Source organism: Arctopsyche grandis, chromosome 3 (genome assembly GCF_051622035.1).
Source record: "Arctopsyche grandis isolate Sample6627 chromosome 3, ASM5162203v2, whole genome shotgun sequence".
Taxonomy (NCBI): domain Eukaryota; kingdom Metazoa; phylum Arthropoda; class Insecta; order Trichoptera; family Hydropsychidae; genus Arctopsyche; species Arctopsyche grandis.
Window position 1 is genome coordinate 1417647 of NC_135357.1, and position 21616 is coordinate 1439262.

General features: G+C 34.1%; 1 protein-coding gene and 1 long non-coding RNA gene across 2 annotated transcripts in view; one reads left to right on the plus strand and one right to left on the minus strand.

Moving 5' to 3' along the window:
• Nucleotides 1-21616, minus strand: part of LOC143910004 (uncharacterized) — an 805996-nt gene that overhangs the window by 620676 nt on the left and 163704 nt on the right. The gene's annotated exons all lie outside the window — the stretch shown is intronic.
• Nucleotides 1-21616, plus strand: part of LOC143910003 (uncharacterized) — a 236460-nt gene that overhangs the window by 93813 nt on the left and 121031 nt on the right. The window contains exon 2 of the mRNA XM_077428336.1: nt 8536-8870. Within this exon, the coding sequence (XP_077284462.1) occupies nt 8727-8870 (144 nt within the window). The 5' untranslated portion in view covers nt 8536-8726. The remainder of the gene's footprint in view (nt 1-8535; nt 8871-21616) is intronic.

Here is a 21616-nt window from a genome sequence, read left to right on the forward strand (position 1 = left end):
TTTTTACTAACCTCTTATACGTTTCACATGGTTTTCGTGTAAGCGGTCATTTTTTATATCCCTTATCTCTTATCCGATCGTTTTCGTACTTTGCCATATTGCTCATTTTGGTCATCAATATAAGTTAAGGTATCATCCGCAAATACGATGGTGAAAAAATATCGTATTAGACAGGTTTGAAAATACTGCATCGTATTACACGGTGACGTTTATCTGTCACATTCATCATTCACATCGGTAGTTTCATTACTTTTCGCCCTGCCATCTCGCTGTCAAATTTTAATTATTAAACGCTTAAACTTTTTCTTTTTTCACTCTATATTTTATAAAATTTGCTTTATAGGTTCTCGTTATCTCTAATATATAAATATTTATAGTTTTGTGGAGGCTTGCTGAGCCAACGGTCTTGGGTGTTGCCACACCGGCCTTTATGCAGGGTGGCAACACTTCGGTGAGTCTGACAGAATGACGTTTAACCCATAACCTCAAATCAAAACAAACTTTCTAACCAATACAGGCTTAATATATGTACACAGATCAAACAGTGATAGATTTATTTTTAGTTAATAGTTATCAGCTGATTTAAAAGTTCTACTCCGATTATTATACTTCATATTCATCATTTTAAAAATCAAATTCGTTTTTTTACAAATCAAATTCGTCATTTTACAAATCAAATTCGTCATTTTACAAATCAAATTTGTAATGTTGCAAATCAAATTAAACAATTGGATGTATTTTTTTAATATTCATTTTATTATACATAGGGAACTTTATAGAGAATATTATAGAGAAAAAGAGAATATTTAATACAATATGTATGTACGTATGTATAGGGAATATATTATACATAGATAAATTATTATTTATAATTTATAAAGGTTATTTTGCTACAGCTGCAGGTAATTGCAGATTTTTAATTAATTAATTAATTTATTAAATAAATAATGGTATTAATTTATTAATTAACACCATTATTAATTTCATGCTTTTATTAAATATGAAATATTATAATTAAGTATGAAATTAATAATGGTATTAATTAAAGTGTAAAAGCCTGATTAAAAACTAATCCTCATTTTTTTTTTATATAAAATACATTAAATTGTTTAATTTGTTTTGCAGCATGACGAATTTGATTTGTAAATGACGAATTTGATTTGTAAAATGACGAATTCGATTTGTAAAATGACGAATTTGATTTGTAAAATGACGAATTTGAAGTGTAAAAACTGTATGTGAATAAAAATCTACAATTTTCAATTTAAAATCACTATGTTTGTTACACTATTTCTTGGTACTTTGGAAGGTGTTGGCGTGAGAAAAAGTTTCATTTTTTTTAACAAATTTCGTTCGCCCCAGCGACGCTCGGCAATTCGGCTAGTTTATTAAATAAACAAAAATCTCAAATAATAATATTTTGGTAATCTTTTTTAATAAACGAGAGTGTTAGCTCAGTCTTATGGCGTTTTGACTAACCTGTCATACTTCTATTGAATTTTTCCGTGCCGCGTAGAAAAATCGGTGTTTCTGACAGGTCACCTTATACAAATACGTCACAAGAATAATGGCGAAAGTGTCGACGTTTTCACTCTTTAAAACTTTTACCCTCCCTCTCCTCCCACAAAATCACCCCAGCCCCTATCTCTCCAAAACTTTCCAACTCGCCCCTATGCTCGTTTATATACATATGTATGTAGTAATAAAATACTCAAGCTCATAGGATGATTAATACCAAATAATTTACTGACCCGAAAAACAATTTCAGTATATACATACATAATATGTGAATTTTGACGCAGGACTACGTATATTTCTGTGGGTGGCCATGATTAACTATCATATGTATAACGATCATACTCATATACATATGTACATAGTTGAATGAAGCGATGATAATAATAAATTGGCCTGGTGACTTAGATATGTATATACAACCAACAGTATTGGTCAGTGGTTGCGTTTATGTTTAGCACCAAGAGATTATTGGGTTCGATCCCGGGCTAATCTTTAATATACTGCTGGTTAGACTTCAAGTCGATCGTTTCATATCAGAGTTTGAAATCAGAGTTACTAGCCTCTTCTTACTTCGCTTTCGATTTTTTCGTCTGATTTCGTCTGACGAAATTTGGGTTCTTATCCGATCGTTTTCAAACTTTGCCATTTTGCTCGGTTTGGTCATCAATATTTGTTGAAATCAAGTCCACCATTACGATACGATAGAAAATACTCCGTTATCTTTCTCGGTGACGTCTATTGTCCACATTGCCAGATTTATCCACACTATTCCGATCGTTTTTTTCCGTTTTCGCCACCCTCATTTCAGATTTTAATTTTTATAAACGCCTATAACTTTTTTCACCTCATATTTTATAAAATTTGCTATATAGGTTTTCATTATCTCTCATACATATATATTTTTAGTTCCCTCATAGTGTTATTCTAATTTTATCCATCCATCTCCCCTGTGGCTTTCCTTGAACACATTTATGTTCTATCGGGTACCATTTGAGCACTTCTTTCATTCATCTTTAGTCTGTTTTTCAAGCTATATGACACGCTTATTGTCATTACATACCTCCTTTACGTTTCACATGGGTTTCGTGTTAGTGGTCATTTTTATCTCTTATCCGATCGTTTTCATACTTTGTCATATTGCTCATTTTGGTCATCAATATAAGTAAATGGAGCCTCCGCCATTACGATGGTGCAAATATATCGTGTAAGACGCGTTTGTAATTTGCCCGCCGACATTCTATTTGACGTTTACGGTTGACGTTTGTTTGTTAGTTTTAAACATAGATGGCGATAGTAAAAAAAAATTATTGGTGTTTTTATTCAAAATAATAATTTTATATACAAATTATAGAAGAGGTATGTTTTTAAAAACTTTTTTTTTATATATTTGTTTTTTTTTTAGATACTTTTTACGACTCCGACTCCAACTCCATTGTCCTGTTTATCACAGTCAAGGAATTTCATATATTTTTTTTTATTAATCTATTTGCTCTCTTTACCTTATATCAATTACTCTTATCATACTTTTCATCCACGTATTCCGTTTTCTATCTCATCGTTATGGAAAACCCTCTAAAGCTGAGAATTTTTTACTTATCATATTTCTACTTTTGAAACTCACTGTAAAATTTTATCCTTCTAGGAATTTAAAAATTGATGAGATCATTCTTACTTTGGTGACTCATAATGTAATCGCATATTTGTAATTTGATCGGCTTTGACTTCGTTGAGGAGTTTTAAGTCAGGGTGTATGAAACTACTTCGAACCCAATATTTATTTATTGAAAAATCAACAGGCCTCAGACGTAGGAATTCATAGAAACAAAGAATACATATAACAAAATAACAACTGAGCCCATTTATAATTTTTTACAAAATACATAATATGAAAAAGAAAAGAATAAAAACTAAAATATGACTAAATAGGACAATGCATAATTAAACATAAAGTGATATAATATTATTGGACAAAGAATATATAGAATATAGAAATACAAATATAAATGGATCAATCAATCAGGACTCTTTTCATGGCAGTCCTGAATTGATGTAAGGAAATTTTATTTATTTATTTTTTTATTTAATTTACACCAACAAGGCCTAACAGGTAAACCCAATGCGCCTTCCTGGCCAAAGACAATATACACGTATACAAAAAAACACATACATACATACATAAATATAAAAATACACATATATACATATACATACATACACACCTACACATATATAATAAATTACTCATATATATAAAAATAAAAAATAGTGTTGCGTAGGGGTGGGTGGAGGATCCAAGTAAAAGGCCAACAGTCGTTTCACAGCATTTATTGATGATTAAGGAGATACACGCACTGTCAGTGCTCAGTCTAGAATGACATGATATCGCCTACGTACCGCCTTATAAAGGGTAGATCTCTCAGGACGCCTAATCTGTTTACCTGTTGTATAGTCACGTATTCAGATATGTATTTCCACGACATTGGGTCTCCCCGTACCGATTCTGAGAAATAACTAATAACGGTCATTGTTTAGCCTAAATGCACTTAGAGTCCAGATATAATCCTTGGAAGTAAGTGCATGCATTTAGTTAATCCGATAACAGATATCCGTTGGTCTAAGTGCAATTCGCTCAATCCGCGGCGTACGTAACAATAGCATACATATATAAATAAAGATAAAACCAACATACATACACATTATGCTAAATAATAAAATTACAAAATGAAAACAACATGTGTAAATATGTATGTAGCTAGAAGTCATTTAAAATATGCTGCCTGACAGAACTGTACGATGCAGTAAAAACATCAAGGCTCCCAGAAAGCAGGTTAAATAATCGAATGGCTCTTGAAAGGGGTGAGTCATCAAGCACATTAGTTCTGGCCCAAATAGGCAGGAATAGAGTTCTCTCAGTTTCTCAGGTACCCTAAGTTTAAGATTACACAGAACTTCAGGAAGATGACATTCACCCCTTAGAATTTTTAGAAAAAGCTTACCAAGATGATTGTTTCTACGTGAAGCTAAGTACCGAATAGATCAACCTCATTCAGCTCCCCGTTAAGCATACGATAAACACGCTGTAGATAGGAATATTTTAGGGAATTGGTTTTGAAAGGATTAAGTGAAAAGACTGCAACGCGTCTAGAATATCAAACTGGGATCTTGAAACCAACCTTACCTAGTATATCGGAACAATCTTCTTCTTCATGTGCCATGTCCTCCTAGAACGTCGGCAACTAGATGTCCCATTCGTACTTTATCGATGGCTGCTCGGAATAGTGCTCGGGTGCTGAGGCCGTACCACTGCCGAAGATTCTTTAGCCATGATGTTTTCCATGTATTTTTCGTTCCGCATCACATGTCCGAAGTACTCCAATTTACGCCTTTTCACACTTTTGAGCACTTTGAGACACGTTTTCCCATCAGGGTAAGCACCTCGGCATTGGTACGACGCGCCATCCATGAGATTCTCAGCATCCTTCTGTATGTCCACATCTCAAATGCCTCTAGTTTCTTACATGTGGCATCCATCAGGGTCCATGCTTCTGTTCCATACAGAAGGATGCTGAAAACGTAGCATCGTAGAAGTCTCAGTCGGAGTGCTATACTGAGATCACGTGTAGATAGGACTTTTTTCATTTTCAAGAATGTAGCTCTGGCTTGCTCCACCCCAAAGCGAATTTCCTTTCCACTTTTACACGTTTCACCCAGATAGCACCCAAGATATCTAAAATCATCCACTCTCTGTTCTACTATCCACTCTCTATCTAGAATCATCCACCATGCTGTTATTGATCTGTAAATGAGAGCTGACCGTATTGTGCGCTGACTTGCTGAATATCATCCATTTGGTCTTTTTTGTATTCAGCTTCAACCCCGCCCTAGAGCTATGCCCAACAACTGCGTCCAGTGTTGCCTGTAAGTCGTTGAAGTTCGTGGTCAGTAGTACTGTACCATCCGCGTACCGAATGTTATTAATTACTGTGCCATTTATTTTAATTCCGGAATCTACATATCTCTTCCAAGGCTTCAGAAATAGTATTTTCTGAATATAAATTAAACAGTAGCGGTGATAGCACACATCCTTGCCGAACTCCCTTCATTATTCTTACGCTCTCTGTTGTATCACGTACTACGGCCGTCTGATTCCAATAGAGATTACCAATTAGCCGAATATCTCTTTTGTCTAACCCTATCTGCGATAATATTTCAATTAGTTTATTATGTCGCACATTATCAAATGCCTTTTCGTAGTCTATGAAACAGGCATATATGTCGACGTTCATATCCAAACATAATCAAGGAAACCATTTAGGAGCTTAAAAAAGAATGTAGCATCAGTGAGTCGTCGCCTGACAGAAATATTATTAAAGGATAGGATATTTATTTTTGCGTATTGTGTTAATGATACTATTTGACGCATGCCTCGGTGCAACATAGGTCCTTTTGGACTCGAGGCTGATGGGAACTATAACATTATGTAGGTTCGCTGAGGGGAGGCTGTTGGGTCGACATAATGAAGACGTTTATTCACGTCGACGACGAGAATATTCTCGCCACGGCCGCAATATGTCGCCTCGGCCTCGCTATATAGTTTATTATTGTTTATGGCCGCACAAATTTCCCGGGAAAACCTTCCCGTCCCGGGCCGTCGACGCTGGAAATTCCCAACGCCTCAAACTGTTTTTACCGACGGACCTTATAAACCCCACTAACTAGAGTTGAGTTTATTTTATTTTGTACTATTATTTCGAGGCAAGTGCTGAGGAAAAACCGGATAAGTATGGGGTTAAAGTTCAGGGAAAGATTAACCAATGTGACAGGTTCAAAAGAATTATGAGAACCTCCATGTTTAATATACATATTGTCTCATGGCTTTGCAAGGGTTCCATTCAGAAACCTTGATACAGATATACTTCACTACATACATATATGCAACAGTTTTCAATATGGAATCGTATTTACATAAGATTTAATAAGTTACTAGATAAGATTAAGAGATTTAATTTTTATTCTTATTCAATCAATCATGTACACTCGTCTTACATTACAGACTTCAATGCGACGAGTGTACTATATCACGAAATATCAATTATAAATACAAAATTATTATATACTCGTGTTGTACCCAATGAAATATCATTGCATGAGTGTTGGTATATTAAGTTATTAAATAAAAAAAAATAAAAGAAATGTGTCGGTTTTGGGTTAGATCCACACACGGTCGAATTATTTTCAAATACCTTTTAAATATATTTAATTTACATATATTTTATTTATATTTAATTACTAGCTGAACTCTGCATTCGTTGCAATGCCACAATAACGCATGCGATTCCCGTTCCCGTTCTCATTCCCGTTCCCATTCCCGTTCCCGTTCCCGTTCCCTTTCCCATTTTTCAGAAAAACGCAGGCAGCGAATACATTTGAAATTATTGCGTTGCAATGACACTCATTTCCGTTTTTCCCGTTTCCGTTTCCGTTTTTGGTGATTTTTTTTTCACAGTAATCTTCTCCGACATGCATACAACAAATCCTGAAAGTTTCATTGTAATTGGTTCTGTGGTTTAGGATCCTATACAAGAAACACAGACAGATATTCAATTTTATATACATATGTATATAGTTTTAATATGAAAAAAAATGGTAAAAACTACCTACATACATACCTCCCTATATATAAACAATATATTATAAAACACCGATAGAAAAATTAAATAAATTTACAATAGATGGCGGTAAGTTCTCAGCCTAGAAGAAACATTAGTAGCGATCAGTATATATAGAAGTTTTTTTTCTTTTGTTATTATATCTTCGTATATGTTTTGGCAGTGGTTTAGCTGTGTCGTACATATGTATGTCGAATCGAAACGACTATTATAGTAAAGCGAGCGTTATCTCAGAAAGACACACATTCACACAGACAAACACACAGGCAGACACACATACAGACAGAAAGACACACAGTCAGACAGACACACGGAATAGCGATATTATTATTATATATTTTACATTAAACACGACATCTATGGTTAAATATGGTACAGAAGCATTATACAAGGCAAATACGATCAACATCCACAGAGACATCTATGGAGAATTTCGCAGAATTTATATAAATCAGTGAAAAATCAAGATTTTGAAAACTCAAAATTTTGCGAGAGAGATAGGACAGGGATGCCAATTTTAGAGGAACAGTTTTAATGAAAATCAGATAAATTGGCAAAATTTGATAGGGAACGGTCGACCTGGAGTCACATATCCAATGTCTGCTCATCAGCAACAAGTGGGATCGAACCCGTAACCACTTTGTTCGAAAGAATTATACGCTAACCACTAATCTATGCTGCTGGTTATAGACGATATAACTCATAGACAATAGACGAAGTTTTACATATCCAAGGTCTGGCTAGCAGCTGAAAGCCAAGGATAGAACCCGTGACCACACAATTGAAATCATTATATTTTCTGATAGGAAACGATCGACTTGGGCTTGTAAACCGAGGTCTGACCAGCAGCAGTCAGTGAGACTCGAACCCGTGACCACTTTTGTTCGAAAGCATTATATGCTAGCCACTAGTTCATGCTGCTGGTTTATATAAGTAATTGTATGATCCTCATTTTAAAACTATAGATTTACATAGACGAAAATACGTAATGAAAAATGTACGATATTAAACTTGGAACTGTCAAATTTGATATAGATACATACATTCTGTATCATGGCTTTGCAAGGACTTGGAGTCCGGGATTTAAGGACTCCAATACAAAGACGCCCAAGTAACACAAACATTTTTCTATGTTCATATGTTTATTTGAATGCTATGCAAACCCATAGTTTTCAATTTAAAACTCACGGCACTCTAACTTAGAGTAGCCCATATTTTTTTTCAATTTTTCAATGACCAAGTGACGCCTGGCATTTTGACTATTGTATACAAAACCTTATAAAATCATACAAAAATTCGTTCATTTTTACATATGTGAGATTAATCTATTTTTAAAATTAATTTTCAGGTGTGTTCAACTTTGTGACGCGTCGCGCACAGACTACGATGACTAATCATCAATGTAAAATTAATCATTTCGTATTATATTTTCGGTGAAAAATAACACGAAAATTGAGTGTAATTCAAGTAATCCTTTTAGTGAAGTGATATTCAACCGGTAAAAATAGTGAGTGAACCAATGTGTTGGTGAATTTGGTGATGATGAGCGAGTCCAGGGAAGTGACTCCGGGAACTCCAGCTAGCCGAGGCTGCTGCTGGTACACAAAGCAGCAGCAATTCTACACAGACAGCAGAGGAAAGTGCTGCAAAAAGCTTCTCAAACATAGCGGACATCCCAATAAGGTAATGAAACCAACGTATTATTAGTAGAGATTAGTATGGACTAAACGCAACTGAGAAATGTAAAAAAAAAACACATCTCAATCTGGACTCAAAGTTACAATTAAATGGGCATCAACCTTGAAAAATCTTATTTAATAAATTAAATTTGTGACTAGTGTCGAGTTGATATATTGCATCTTGCTCGCAGGAATACAAATAGACAAGTTAACACTATAGCTACGCAGTAACACACTGTAACGTTCGGACGCGTCAAAATCTGCCCGAATCTGTCGAGACAATGGCAGCGCTGTTCAGTTGTTCTTTTTTGCTTGTTAATTTATGATGCAAATAAATCATCTTTTCTTCAATTACTTATTTACCGAGCAAAGCTTAGTATTTCCGATATTTAATGGTCAGTATTATTATTCATACATTTTTATTTTATTTTTATTTCAATCGAACATGTACACTCGCCTTTACAGATCGCTCCAGAGCGAAGCATTTTATACAATGCGAATTAAACAAACATCTACATGCGCTTATGAGCTAGAAAGAGACTCCTTCCATCTAATTTTCACCTTTTAACCCCCCACCCCCACCCTTCTATATTTATAGAAGGGAAGTTTATTTTAATTATTTTATTTTATTTTTATTTCAATCGAACACTCACTTTTATAGATCGCTCCAAAGTGACGAGTTTACTAAAACAGATACAATACAATCAATACAAGCATTTTATACAATGTGAATTAATACAAACATCATTACATCATTTTATACATTGTGACATCTATGGAGACAGTTTTGCAGCATTTTATTATAAAAATTGCTGAGCCTCAACACGCTGAATAACTTTAATATACATATGTATTATCATTTTATATAATTCGAATTTATACAAACATCCGCAGTGAAAATAATGGAGATATTTTTGTACAAATTGGCGAATTGATTTAAAAGAGAGATTGGAAAGGAAATGCCAATTTACAGGAACCGTTTAATGAAAATCAAAAAAACTCACAAACTCTTGAAGGAAACAATTGACCTGGAGTTACAAATCAAGGTCTGGCCAACAGCTACTAGTGGGAATCGAACCGTGACCACTCCGCTCGAAAGCATAATACGCTAACTACCAATTTTTTATATGTACAATATTCGAATTAACAAATATACATATATATACTGCTGGTTATATTTGGGGGTATTTGTGACTCCAAATCGATCGTTTCATATCAGAGTTTGCCACTTTTATTTGATCATTGTTGAGACGGTTCCTCAAAATTGGCAAAACATAATCTTTCCTGCTGTCACAAATCTTCTGTATTTATTGTGTGTATAATTTGTAAGAGTTATGTACAAAATCCAAATCCATAGATGTCTCAATGGATTAATTATGTAATTAATTAATTGTTATTTCGTGTTCTTCAGTGATATAGTGAAATACATTGATTTATGAAATAATAAAATGCTGCATTTTTTGTAATTAATTGTCTAGGAAGGCGCATTGGGATCTTCCTGTCAAGCCTTCATGTGGTATATACATATCTATGTAAAAATAAAATAAAATAAAATATGGACGGAATAATTCAATTCTTCACACTTGATGGAAAACTCAATTTTTCCTTTATGTAAAATATGAGTTTAAATGATTTTATCAAACATTATGATAATAAATAATCTCCTTTATAAAAATAAATAATGAAAACATTCAAATTATCATTAAATACAGAGGAAAAATGAAGTTTTCCACCAAGTATGACAAAAAATATACTTTGAAATATTTACATTATCATCACTTTTCCCGGCAATTTATGAGGATCAAACCCCCTTTCCGGTATCTACGACCTTTGAAAGTGATATGTGCAAATTTTCTGACGAGAAAGAATTATAAATGCGATCCTGCGGTATTATTGTCGAATATTAAAAAGTCCATTAGGGGGAGGGGGGGGGGGGGTAGAGAGGCTGCGCTAGCCGTCGGCCCATTAGCCACCATATAATACAGTGGTGCCTCGGGCTCATTTGGTCGTATAATTCGGCCCATTTTGCTCAATTTGCATTTCAAACGCGCAACTCCTCGGGAATGCGCGCCGTGAGCCAAACCGCAAGGGAATAACGCTAGCGCGAATTCGAAAACAAAAAATGGCAGTGCACTATGAAGAAATTAAACTATTTACTATCTAGTGCACATACATTTTTACTACATAAATTCGCACTAGCGAAAGTATCCAGCTCTGTTTTGGTAAATATATGCTACCTATATACATACATGTGTATATTTATTTATTTAACTTTTCATATATAGTGACCCAACAAAAATAAATACGTATAAAATCATTAAATAAACCTATATGGTATTTGTATTTACATAAATGTATACATTTATTTATTTTTACATATATACCAGGAAGGCCTTACAGGTAAATCCCAATGCGCCTTCCTGGCCAATTACAAATACAAATGCAGCATTTTTATTATAAGTCGTTGAATTGCGAGACACTGAAAAAACTCGCAAATTAACGAGACATCTATGAATTGTACATAAATTTTTATTGTACATCAATCAAATTTCAAATAGTGGTGACATAGTAGGTAGGAAGGATTTTTAGCCAATTTTTTTTCCGGGAACCGTTTCAACAATGAAATCAGAGAAAATTGGCAAACTCTGATAGGAAACGATCAACCTGGAGTCACAAATCCAAGTCTGACCAACAGCATACTCTGAAAAAATCATTTTCATTCAGGGATTGAACCCGGCACCTTCTTGACGGTAAGCAGAAGCTTAACGTCCGAGCTATGCTGCTGGCATGTATACATATTTATATGTATAGTTATATTTGTTAACGTGGGCCATCTGATGTGTGTTTGTGGCACAGCCCTGAATGGTCAGTACATTTGAGTGCGAGGTAGGCGTGGCGCGATTATTGTCACACTCGCGGCTTGATGCGTTGAAGGCTTTACTTTCGCTTTATTTTTAAGCTTTACTTTCGCGTCAGTAAAATCGTAAGTAAAATTGTAAGAGGTTTTTCCCCGTTTTTTTTCACAGTAATCTTCCCGGACATGCATACAACAAATCCTGAAAGTTCCATTGTAATTGGTTCTGTGGTTTAGGAACCTATTCGACACTTACACACATCTATATTATATAATATATATATAGATGAGAAAAAAAGGGAAACACTGCCTACATATAAACAATATAAAACACCGATAGAACAATTGATTAATTAAATAAATTTTCAATAGATGGCGGTTAATGCTCAATAATTATGGAATAATTGATAGCAAACAGTATATATAGAAGTTTTTTTTTCTTTTGTTATTATATTCATGTACGTTTTGTTGGCAGTTGTTTAGTTGTGACGTACATATGTATGTCGGATTGAAACGAATATTATAGTAAAGCTAGCGTTATCGCAGACATACAGAATAGCGCTATTATATATATGATGATGATACGTTCTTATGTGTGTATATTTGTCATTTTTTTTTTAAACTACATAGACTGCCGAAACTTTTAATTTCCCTATTTTCGAACTAAAAATTACAATGAAATGGGTCCTCGAACTTGGGAAAATTAATTTATACAAATTACGATTGTTCTTACTTACAATTTTTCAAACATAACAAGACAGAATACAATAGAGACATATATGGACAATAAACAAAATTTTTGGATACACTGCAAATTTGCGAAAAATACATTATGTATGTAGGTGGTAGAATTTTATAAGATTTTAGAAAATTCGAATTGGTAATAACTTGAATTTGCGAGAAACTGAGGGTGAGGATACCGATTCATTGGACCTGCCAAAAAAATTAAGCTTGAAAAATCGGAAAATTCAGGAAAAAACAGGAGCTGGTCTTTTTTTAATGACCACAAGATTTGGTCAGGACTTATTGGTCAGACTCTATTGGTCACTGACCACAAAAACCACGACCTCTCTCTTGGTATGCAATAGCTTTATCTGTACACTCCGCTGTGCCTAGAGGTTGTGATCTAGAAATCTCATCTCGAGATTACTCGAGAATTCTCTAGAAATTTTGATTCTCGTTTCTCGAGAATATTTTATTGTAAAATTTTGAGATTCTCATTTCTCGAGAATATTTTATTATGAAAATTCGAGATTCTCGTATCTCGGGAAATCGTTTATTAGAATCTCGAAAATATCGAGAATATTCTTAATTTATCACTACATGTTTTTGCTCAATAAATTGACTGATTTGTATACTTGTTAACTTGTAAATAATTTTGTGAAGTATTATAATATGTATGTATAGACGGTCAGTATTTTTATTATTTGTCCGGTAAGTTATTATTCGGTCATATACACATGTTACAACGAAATCACACCATTTTTAAGTTACATATGTATATGTATGTGAATTTAGGTACTAGTCACTAGTGCGAAAGTATTCGGTTATGATATCACTAAAACGCTAGTGAAAATATATTTTCACTAACAATATGACCCCACTTAACACACATAAAACAAAGATTTTTGATTTATTATTTATTTATTCGAGTATTTGTTCCTTAGATATTAATCAATTTATAGTCAGTATTTTAATATGCATAGATGGTCAGTATTTTTACTATTTGTTCGGTCACAAAAACACGGGCAAAGCCGGGTAGCAGCACTGGGAATTTTATAAAATTATTTTTTACATATTGTTATTTTTACTATTTTAAATAACTTTTGTACATTTTTATTTTCTTTTCATGCCTTTGAAGAGTATTCAAAGGTAAGTGGAGTCAGGTCGAGGTACAAGAAAACACGCAGGCAGGTTCCAAGTCTTTATTGCTGCTCGTCCGGTGGAGGTCAGGATCCGAATGCCACCGTTCGAGAGCGCACCATACTTAAATATTCAGCGCTCAGCGCATACACGTTATGACACGTAACCATGTATAGTCATTGGTCAAGGAGTCGGGTGCAGCCATTGGCCGCAACGCCCGACTCCACCATTGGTCGGCGTCACCATGACGTCACCGGTCTACGGGGCGTCTCTCTATGTAACGTTACACCTTGTTTTATAACTTTTTTTTTTTATATAATTTTACTTTTTTTCTATTCAATGTTCTATTGTATCTCTCTATATCTTTCTTTCGTCATGTCTTTAATAAAGTTGAAAGCCCCTGATATAATATACATATGTAGTGTTTGTGTACTTTTGATTTTTGTATGTTGTCAAGTTTATATGCTAAAAAAATCAATTCACTATATTAAAAAAATATATATACTTTCTCGAGAATTCTCGAGAATCTCGAGAAACAAAAAAAAGAAAATCTCGAATTCTCGAGATTCAAATATTTCGAGAAAATAAGATTCTCATATCTCGAGATTCAAATATTCCGAGAAAAGGAGATTCTCGAATCTCGAGAATCAAAAAAAGTCGAGAAATCACAACCTCTAGCTGTGCCTACGTATACATACATATATGTATGGAGAAATTGTGATCGAATCAAATCAAAATTTCATCGCGATCGCACGCACGCAAGTAAGACGAGTTAGCTATACTATACTATACGCGCACGCTATCGCAATACCGTAATTTAACTTTTGTAAGATTTAATTTTAAGCAGATGTATTTTTATGACTTTTTATGCGGTTCTCAAACGTTTTCAACGCAATTCAAATAAAATTTTGAGAATTACTCATACTTATATCTACATAGTGAGTCACTTTTATTTTGAACAGAATCAATTGAATTTTTAAGCCAGATAGCTGCAGTTTTCAATGTTCTTCATATTAAATATAATGAAAGTTTGAGAACCGCAGTTCATAATTGTTTATCCAGACTACTCCCACTAGGGCTGTGTGGATGGATGACACGTACACCGAACAAAGTGAATGTTTGAGAACCACCGGTCAGTCGAAATCGTGCAACGTAATGTGACGCAACGCGCCGTTAAGGACGTCGTTGCGCATAACGACCGCCTCAAACGAGCGCGATGATAATTCCCGTTGAACCCGTAATTATTTTACGATCCTGGATAGTTTTGCGACAGTCGACTATTCCCTAGAACTACACACGTACATATGTATTTCCACGGTCATTGACGTTTTAGATAAGAGATCAGTGGTAGTTTCACTTCTATCGTGCGAAGCCATGAACGACAGAATTGAAACTAGCAGTGGTGAGGTGTGAGTGTTGGAACCGAAACAAATTTGGTAGATATTGGTCTTGCGTGGTAAGTTAGGCTTTTAGAGGGGGTATAGGAATAAGGGGGGGTTGTGAGGTGGTTGCGAGGAGAGGGTTGGGATAAACAGAGCTTGCAAACTTTTACGACCAGTATGAATGAGATAAGGGCTTATGGAGAATGCCATCAGCGTATTTCGTTACACCAATTTCGTAACGGTTTTTCTATGCAACGTCCCTAAATAAGTTTACACTCCATAATTTAACACGTTAACTTATTTATGCCAGAAGTACGGCTTGGCGGTAGCGTTTATGCTAAGCACCGAGAGGTTGCTGGGTTTGATCCCGTGAGCTGACTACAATTGAAAAGAGTTTATTCTGAATATAATCTTTAGTGCTGCTGGTCAGACTTGGATATTTGCTACTCCAAGTCGATCGTTTTCAATCAGAGTTTGCCAATTTATCTGATTTAATTGTTGAAACGATTTAAATTTCCTCCATCAAATCATCCTACCCATTATGTCACCACTATTTGAATATGATTTATGTAACATTAAATGTATGTTCAAGTAAAAATCCATAGATGTCAATGTATGTTTTTCAAAAAATGCTGCAATATTTGTAATTGACCAGGAAGGCGCATCGGGGTTTACCTGTCAGGCCTTCCTGGTATATATGTATGTATATAAAATAAAATATTCGATATTCATTGGTAAATTTTTAAAATATTTTTTTTACTTTGATTGTGTTTGTTGTTTTACTAGATATATTATTTTTTGAGTTGGGATAAAATAAAACATATTTTTAATTGTAACAATGGAACCAGTGTTTGAAGTTTATTCTGGGAATTAAATACGGCGAGTGCGCAATGTGCAAATATTGTTTTATTCAAATGTAAAATTTATACAGCGGAAAATGGAAAATTGCGGAAAACGTTTTGAATTTCGATTCGAAAGCGTTTTATCATTCATTTCCGGAGAAAATCCCAAAGTACACAACGCTTTGATCAACATTAAAAGTAATACATTTAAATAAAAATTGTACAAATTTCGAAGGATTCAAATTATAAATGTTTTGACCTGAGGTATATTTTAACAGATTATTCACAAAATCATAAATATTTTATACTAGCTGTATTACCCGGCTTCGCTCGGTATTTGTAATATAATCCGTTTAAACATGACTAATCTAATAGTAAACATTTTATTAAATCTATTTGAATAGTTTTATTTTATATACATTTATTTGTTTTTTTATTAAATTGACTGTCACGAATAAACAAACTAAAAAATATATATATATATAAAGTAAGTCTCTTATAAAAAATTATATGTACGTCCCCAGCGTCTGCGCCCCCTAGGGCTCCACCCTTGGCGTCTGCGTCCCCTAGGGCTCTGCCCCCGACGTCTGCGCCCCCGGCGTCTGCGCCCCCGGCGTCTGCGCCCCCGGCGTCTGCGCCCCCGGCGTCTGCGCCCCCGGCGTCTGCGCCCCCGGCGTCTGCGCCCCCGGCGTCTACGCTCCCTAGGGCTTTGCCCTCGGTGCCTACGCCCCCGGGAACTTGGAATTTGTTCGATGACGTCACGGATTTCTACGAACGAAGGATACATACATACATACATACATACATATATACATACATATATACATACATACATATATACATACATACATACATAACAAAGTATCTTTCCAAATTATATATTAGATACATATGTACACACATACAGCCATGGACATATGTATTAGTCCACTTGTATAAAATGCTTTTAAACGAAAATACTCGAGTATTTAAAACAGCTACTACCTGCATTTTTTTTAAATTCCTTTATTATCTCACCCTAATTTAACCTATTTGAATTGCTTCTAATTTAAAAAAATTCCGTAAATCCATTTAATGTAAATCAGTGTTCTGAGATCCATAATCCAGCTTCCGTCAGATGTCTTCTTACCATTTTCTGGAAAATTTTCTGTTTAATTATTTTTTCCCTTTTCCAGCTAGCTCAGAAGGTCCGTTTTTGGGATTTTAAAAGATATGCTCGTGAAAAATGAAATTTTGACACATTGCTTTCGTCCATATTCTTCCCGTTTTTGATCGATATTTTATAGAAATAATCTCACTGTATCGTTTTAATGACGTTTGATACAACTTTGATTGATAATTTGATTAATAAGTTTTGAAATCAATTTTTAATCCCGGATTCATGAATATGTATTAAAACAATTTGACATTTTCCACTTGATATCCGTGTTTGTGCATTTTTTAAAAGAAGATACACTCAATTTTTTTTTGGATATAAAAAGTAATTTTTAGTAAGATGCAATCCATGTATTGGATGTTTCAAGTATTTTGGACTATTTTCGGTCAAAACCATTTTTTACAAATGGCCTAGAGCATTTGTCAAAGGCCGTTTATGAATATGGAAAATGAGAGTGAAAAACTTAGCTTTAACAATTCTTTCATTGATTTGCAAAGGGGTGGTAGATAGGCTAGTATGTATAGCTAGCTGTCATTGCTTCGATCAGATACAAGATTCCGATGTAAATTTTAATGAGTTCGTTCGTAATTAAACTCCTCTAGCTTTATGTCGAAGACATTAGCTTACTACAGTCTTAGTCAACCACTATATGTCGACAAAATGGCAAAGTTTTAAAACTATCGGAAGAATATAGGAATTTCAAAATTGAAAAAGTAAAAGAGACTTGGAAAAAGTATTAAAAAATTGTCACAATTTAGAAAAAATGTATCAATTAGGTCATATACTACTTATCTTGATAGAATTTTTGAACTTTTAAACCTAGTCAAAAATCCCACATACATACATATAATATTTGTTGCGTTTCATACATTTTATATAAAAAAAATTATTTTTCATTAAATAAACCATAAAACGGTTGCGTAGGGGTGGGTGGAGGATCCAAGTAAAAGGCCAACAGTCGTTTCACAGCATTTATTGATTATTAAGGAGATACACGCACTGTCAGTGCTCAGTCTAGAATGAATGACATGATATCGCCTACGTACCGCCTTATAAAGGGTAGATCTCTCAGGACGTCTAATCTGTTAACCTGTTGTATAGTCACGTATTCGGATATGTATTTCCACGACATTGGGTCTCCCCGTACCGATTCTGAGATAGAACTAATAACGGTCATTGTTTAGCCTAAATGCACTTAGAGTCCAGATATAATCCTTGGAAGTAAGTGCAAGCACTTAGTTAATCCGAGAACAGATATCCGTTGGTCTAAATGCAATTCGCTCAATCCGCGGCGTACGTAACAATAGCTATTATGAAATAATAATCACTTTTTTTAATCAAAAAAGTTGTACAAACGACACAGTGTGTGCGGGTGCGTTGTCACGGTGCAAGACCCATTCATCTATTTGCTACAATTCAGTACAAGTACATATACAAAGTACATAGTATAGTTGTTTAAAAAACGATTGAATTTTCCACTGTCTTCACATTAGAATTTTGATATTTCGATCTGCTTGATTATGCGTGTATTTTCTTTGAAACAGATAACAGATTTAGTTTTAGTAGGTTCTACTCCTCTAATACTCTTCTAGAGCCGATTTTGACGCATTCTGTGCAACTGTGTATGCATTATTTTGCATGATCGCTTAATTGCACCGCCAACGGCTATGCATCCGGGGAATTAATTCGCAATAGGCGTTCCCCGTGCACGGCCCTGCTTTAAAAACGGGAATTGTCTCCCTCCCTGGAGTATTGCAGGATACGACCTTTGCATCTGTAATTAATTCGATTGGCGCCTCAGCCCCGGGCGCCTTTTCGAATGCTAAAATTTACCCCTCCCCCGTTTCGCTTTGTGATGCGGAATCGAAACAACCATGAGCGTGAATTGGGATCGGGATTATGTAGGTACAGGTACTTCTTTTTAGGGTGATTGGGTTCCCGAGGGAAGTCGTCGTAAAATGCGAAGGCTCAAACACAATAGGAAACGTGGCTTCAGATGTCCGATTTGTACTAGTGTATAATACTTCTGGGTACTGAAATTTTACATATGTATGCAAAAGTTCATTTGTACTTCAAATCAATTTGACGATGTTGATGAAAATGCTTTCGGGAATTGAAGTAGGCAAAATCTAAATATTTAAAAATATCACTATGAACCTATAGTATATGCAATTATAGCATACGTACTATTTATTGATCATAGCTTTTCATCGTAATGCAAAAATTCGTGAAATAATATATATAAAAACGGAATTGATGTATGTGGGTGTGTGAAGAGTGCCTCGACAAGTATGAAGATTTCAAAATACACATTTTAGAATGATCTAAAAATCATTTTATTTATATTTAATTTCATACAACGTGAACATTCACTCGCCTTTACAGATTGCTCCAAAGTTACGAGTGCATTTATACAGATACCATTCAATCAATATACATATGTACATAAGAATTTTATATAATTCAAATTCATACAGACATCCACAGTGACATCAATGGAGAATTTTTTGCAGTGTTTTACAAGAGAGATTGGAACGGAAATGCCAATTTACAGGAACCGTTTCAATGAAAACCAAAAAAATTGGCAAACTCTTAAAGGAAACGATCGGCCTGGAATCACAAACCAAGGTCTGGCCAGCAGCTACTAGTGGGAATCGAACCGTGACTACTCCGCTCGAAAGCATAATATACTAACCACTAGTCTACGCTGCTGGTTATATTGTATATTATATTGATAATTATAATTGACAATTATATTGATAACTGGCTTACCTCGATAAAATAAACGAATTTTTGTTATTAATCCACAAGAATAGTAGAAATATGATTTTTCTAAGTGGAATTATATTTAATTCTCATATAAAGATAATTTAATATATTATCCCTATCAATTCAATTCAGATTCGTGTAAATACGAGTAAACACTAGTACGAGCTTTTTGCTCGCAATTTTACCGATTTAAAGTTCAGCACACTTCCAATTACCCATTTTAAACGAAAACAAAAAATATTGTAGTCAGAACACTATCTCAATAAACATGTTTCAATAGAAAACACTCAATATAAAATAGTAATAACATTGGGAAAAAATCCCAAGTGAAAATACGTACTTTTGACTTTTGATTTGAACTGGATGACTACTTAGAGAGATTTGAAAGCTGAAAAGTACTACAAATGGAAGATAAAATACCCGACTATAGATTGCAATATTCATTTTGAACAGAAAATTGACAGATTTTGAGACATCGACCGAACAACACCAAGATATAGAAAAATGGCGCGATTTAAAAAACACACATATCTCTGAATCTCGAGCCAATCAAAATTTTTTATTACCAGGTTTGTGTTTACTGGGCATAGATCTATAAAAAAAGTCATATCTCGTCTCTGAACCATTTTTCGTGTCGAACAGTGTTATTTGATATAGAGGAAAAATTAAGTTTTCCACCAAGTATGACGAAGTATATATGTACTTCGTTGAAATATTTACATTCAGGTCAAAATCAAAGTCCATATTGATATTTTGAATTTTTTATATATGTATTTTTGTTGTAGTGGTTTTACCGGTGCGTGGTTTTGTCGCCGCGTGATTTTGTCTCCCGCGGCTTTGACGCCTCGTGGCTATTTTTATTTTTATTTTATTTTATTAATTGAAAAATCAACAGACAGGATGTACATAGAAAAAACAAATAGTAAATAAATAATATATGTAACATCCGAGTCCAATAATAGATTTTTACAAAAATGAAAAAGATAAATATGAGGAAAACAAATTAAAAAGTAAAGAATAAAGGCATGACAAAATATGTAGAACATTGCATAATTACACTATAGTATTAAAATATTTGGAAAAGGTTATAAAATAGAATATAAGAAGAAATTGAAATTTACAAATATAAAACAAATGAAAAAGGTAAATACAAAATAAACAAATGAAAAGGAAAAGAATGAAAGCTATAATATGATTAAATAGCACATTACATAACTAAACTAAAGTATAAAAATATTGGAAATATTGGAAAAATAGAATAGGAGAAGAAATGAATCAATCGGTCAAGATTCTCTTGATGTTAGACCTGAATTGATGTAGGGAAATACCAAATAGATCAACCTCATTCAGCTCTCCGTTAAACTTACGACAAACGCGCTGCAGATAAAAATATTTTTGGGAATTAGTATTGAAAGGATCAAGTGAAAAGAGTGCAACGCGTCTAGACTACCGAACTGGGATTCTGAAATTAACCTTATTCAGTAAATCAGAACAATCAAGGAAACCATTTATGAGCTTAAAGAAGAATATAGCATCAGTATGTCGTCGCCTGACAGAAAGATTGTTAAAAGAAAGGATTTTTAAAATGTCGGAAACAGTAGAATGGGTATAGGTAGGAAAAAGGTAGCGTAAGGATTATGTTATGTCGGGATGGTTTTGTCGGGACGGTTTTGTAACGGGCGATTTTGACTGGACACCCATAGAATTGACCTTTGTAACTATGTACGTATGTTAAAATGAAAACGTTCTATTGGAATTAAATTTAAATTTGTAATAAAATAATATTTTGCTGAATCAGTATTGAAATTTTGTCAAATAATTGAATATCATCGCATCGGTCAAATTATGTTAAATAATCGAATCAAAGCAAACTCTAGACGAGAC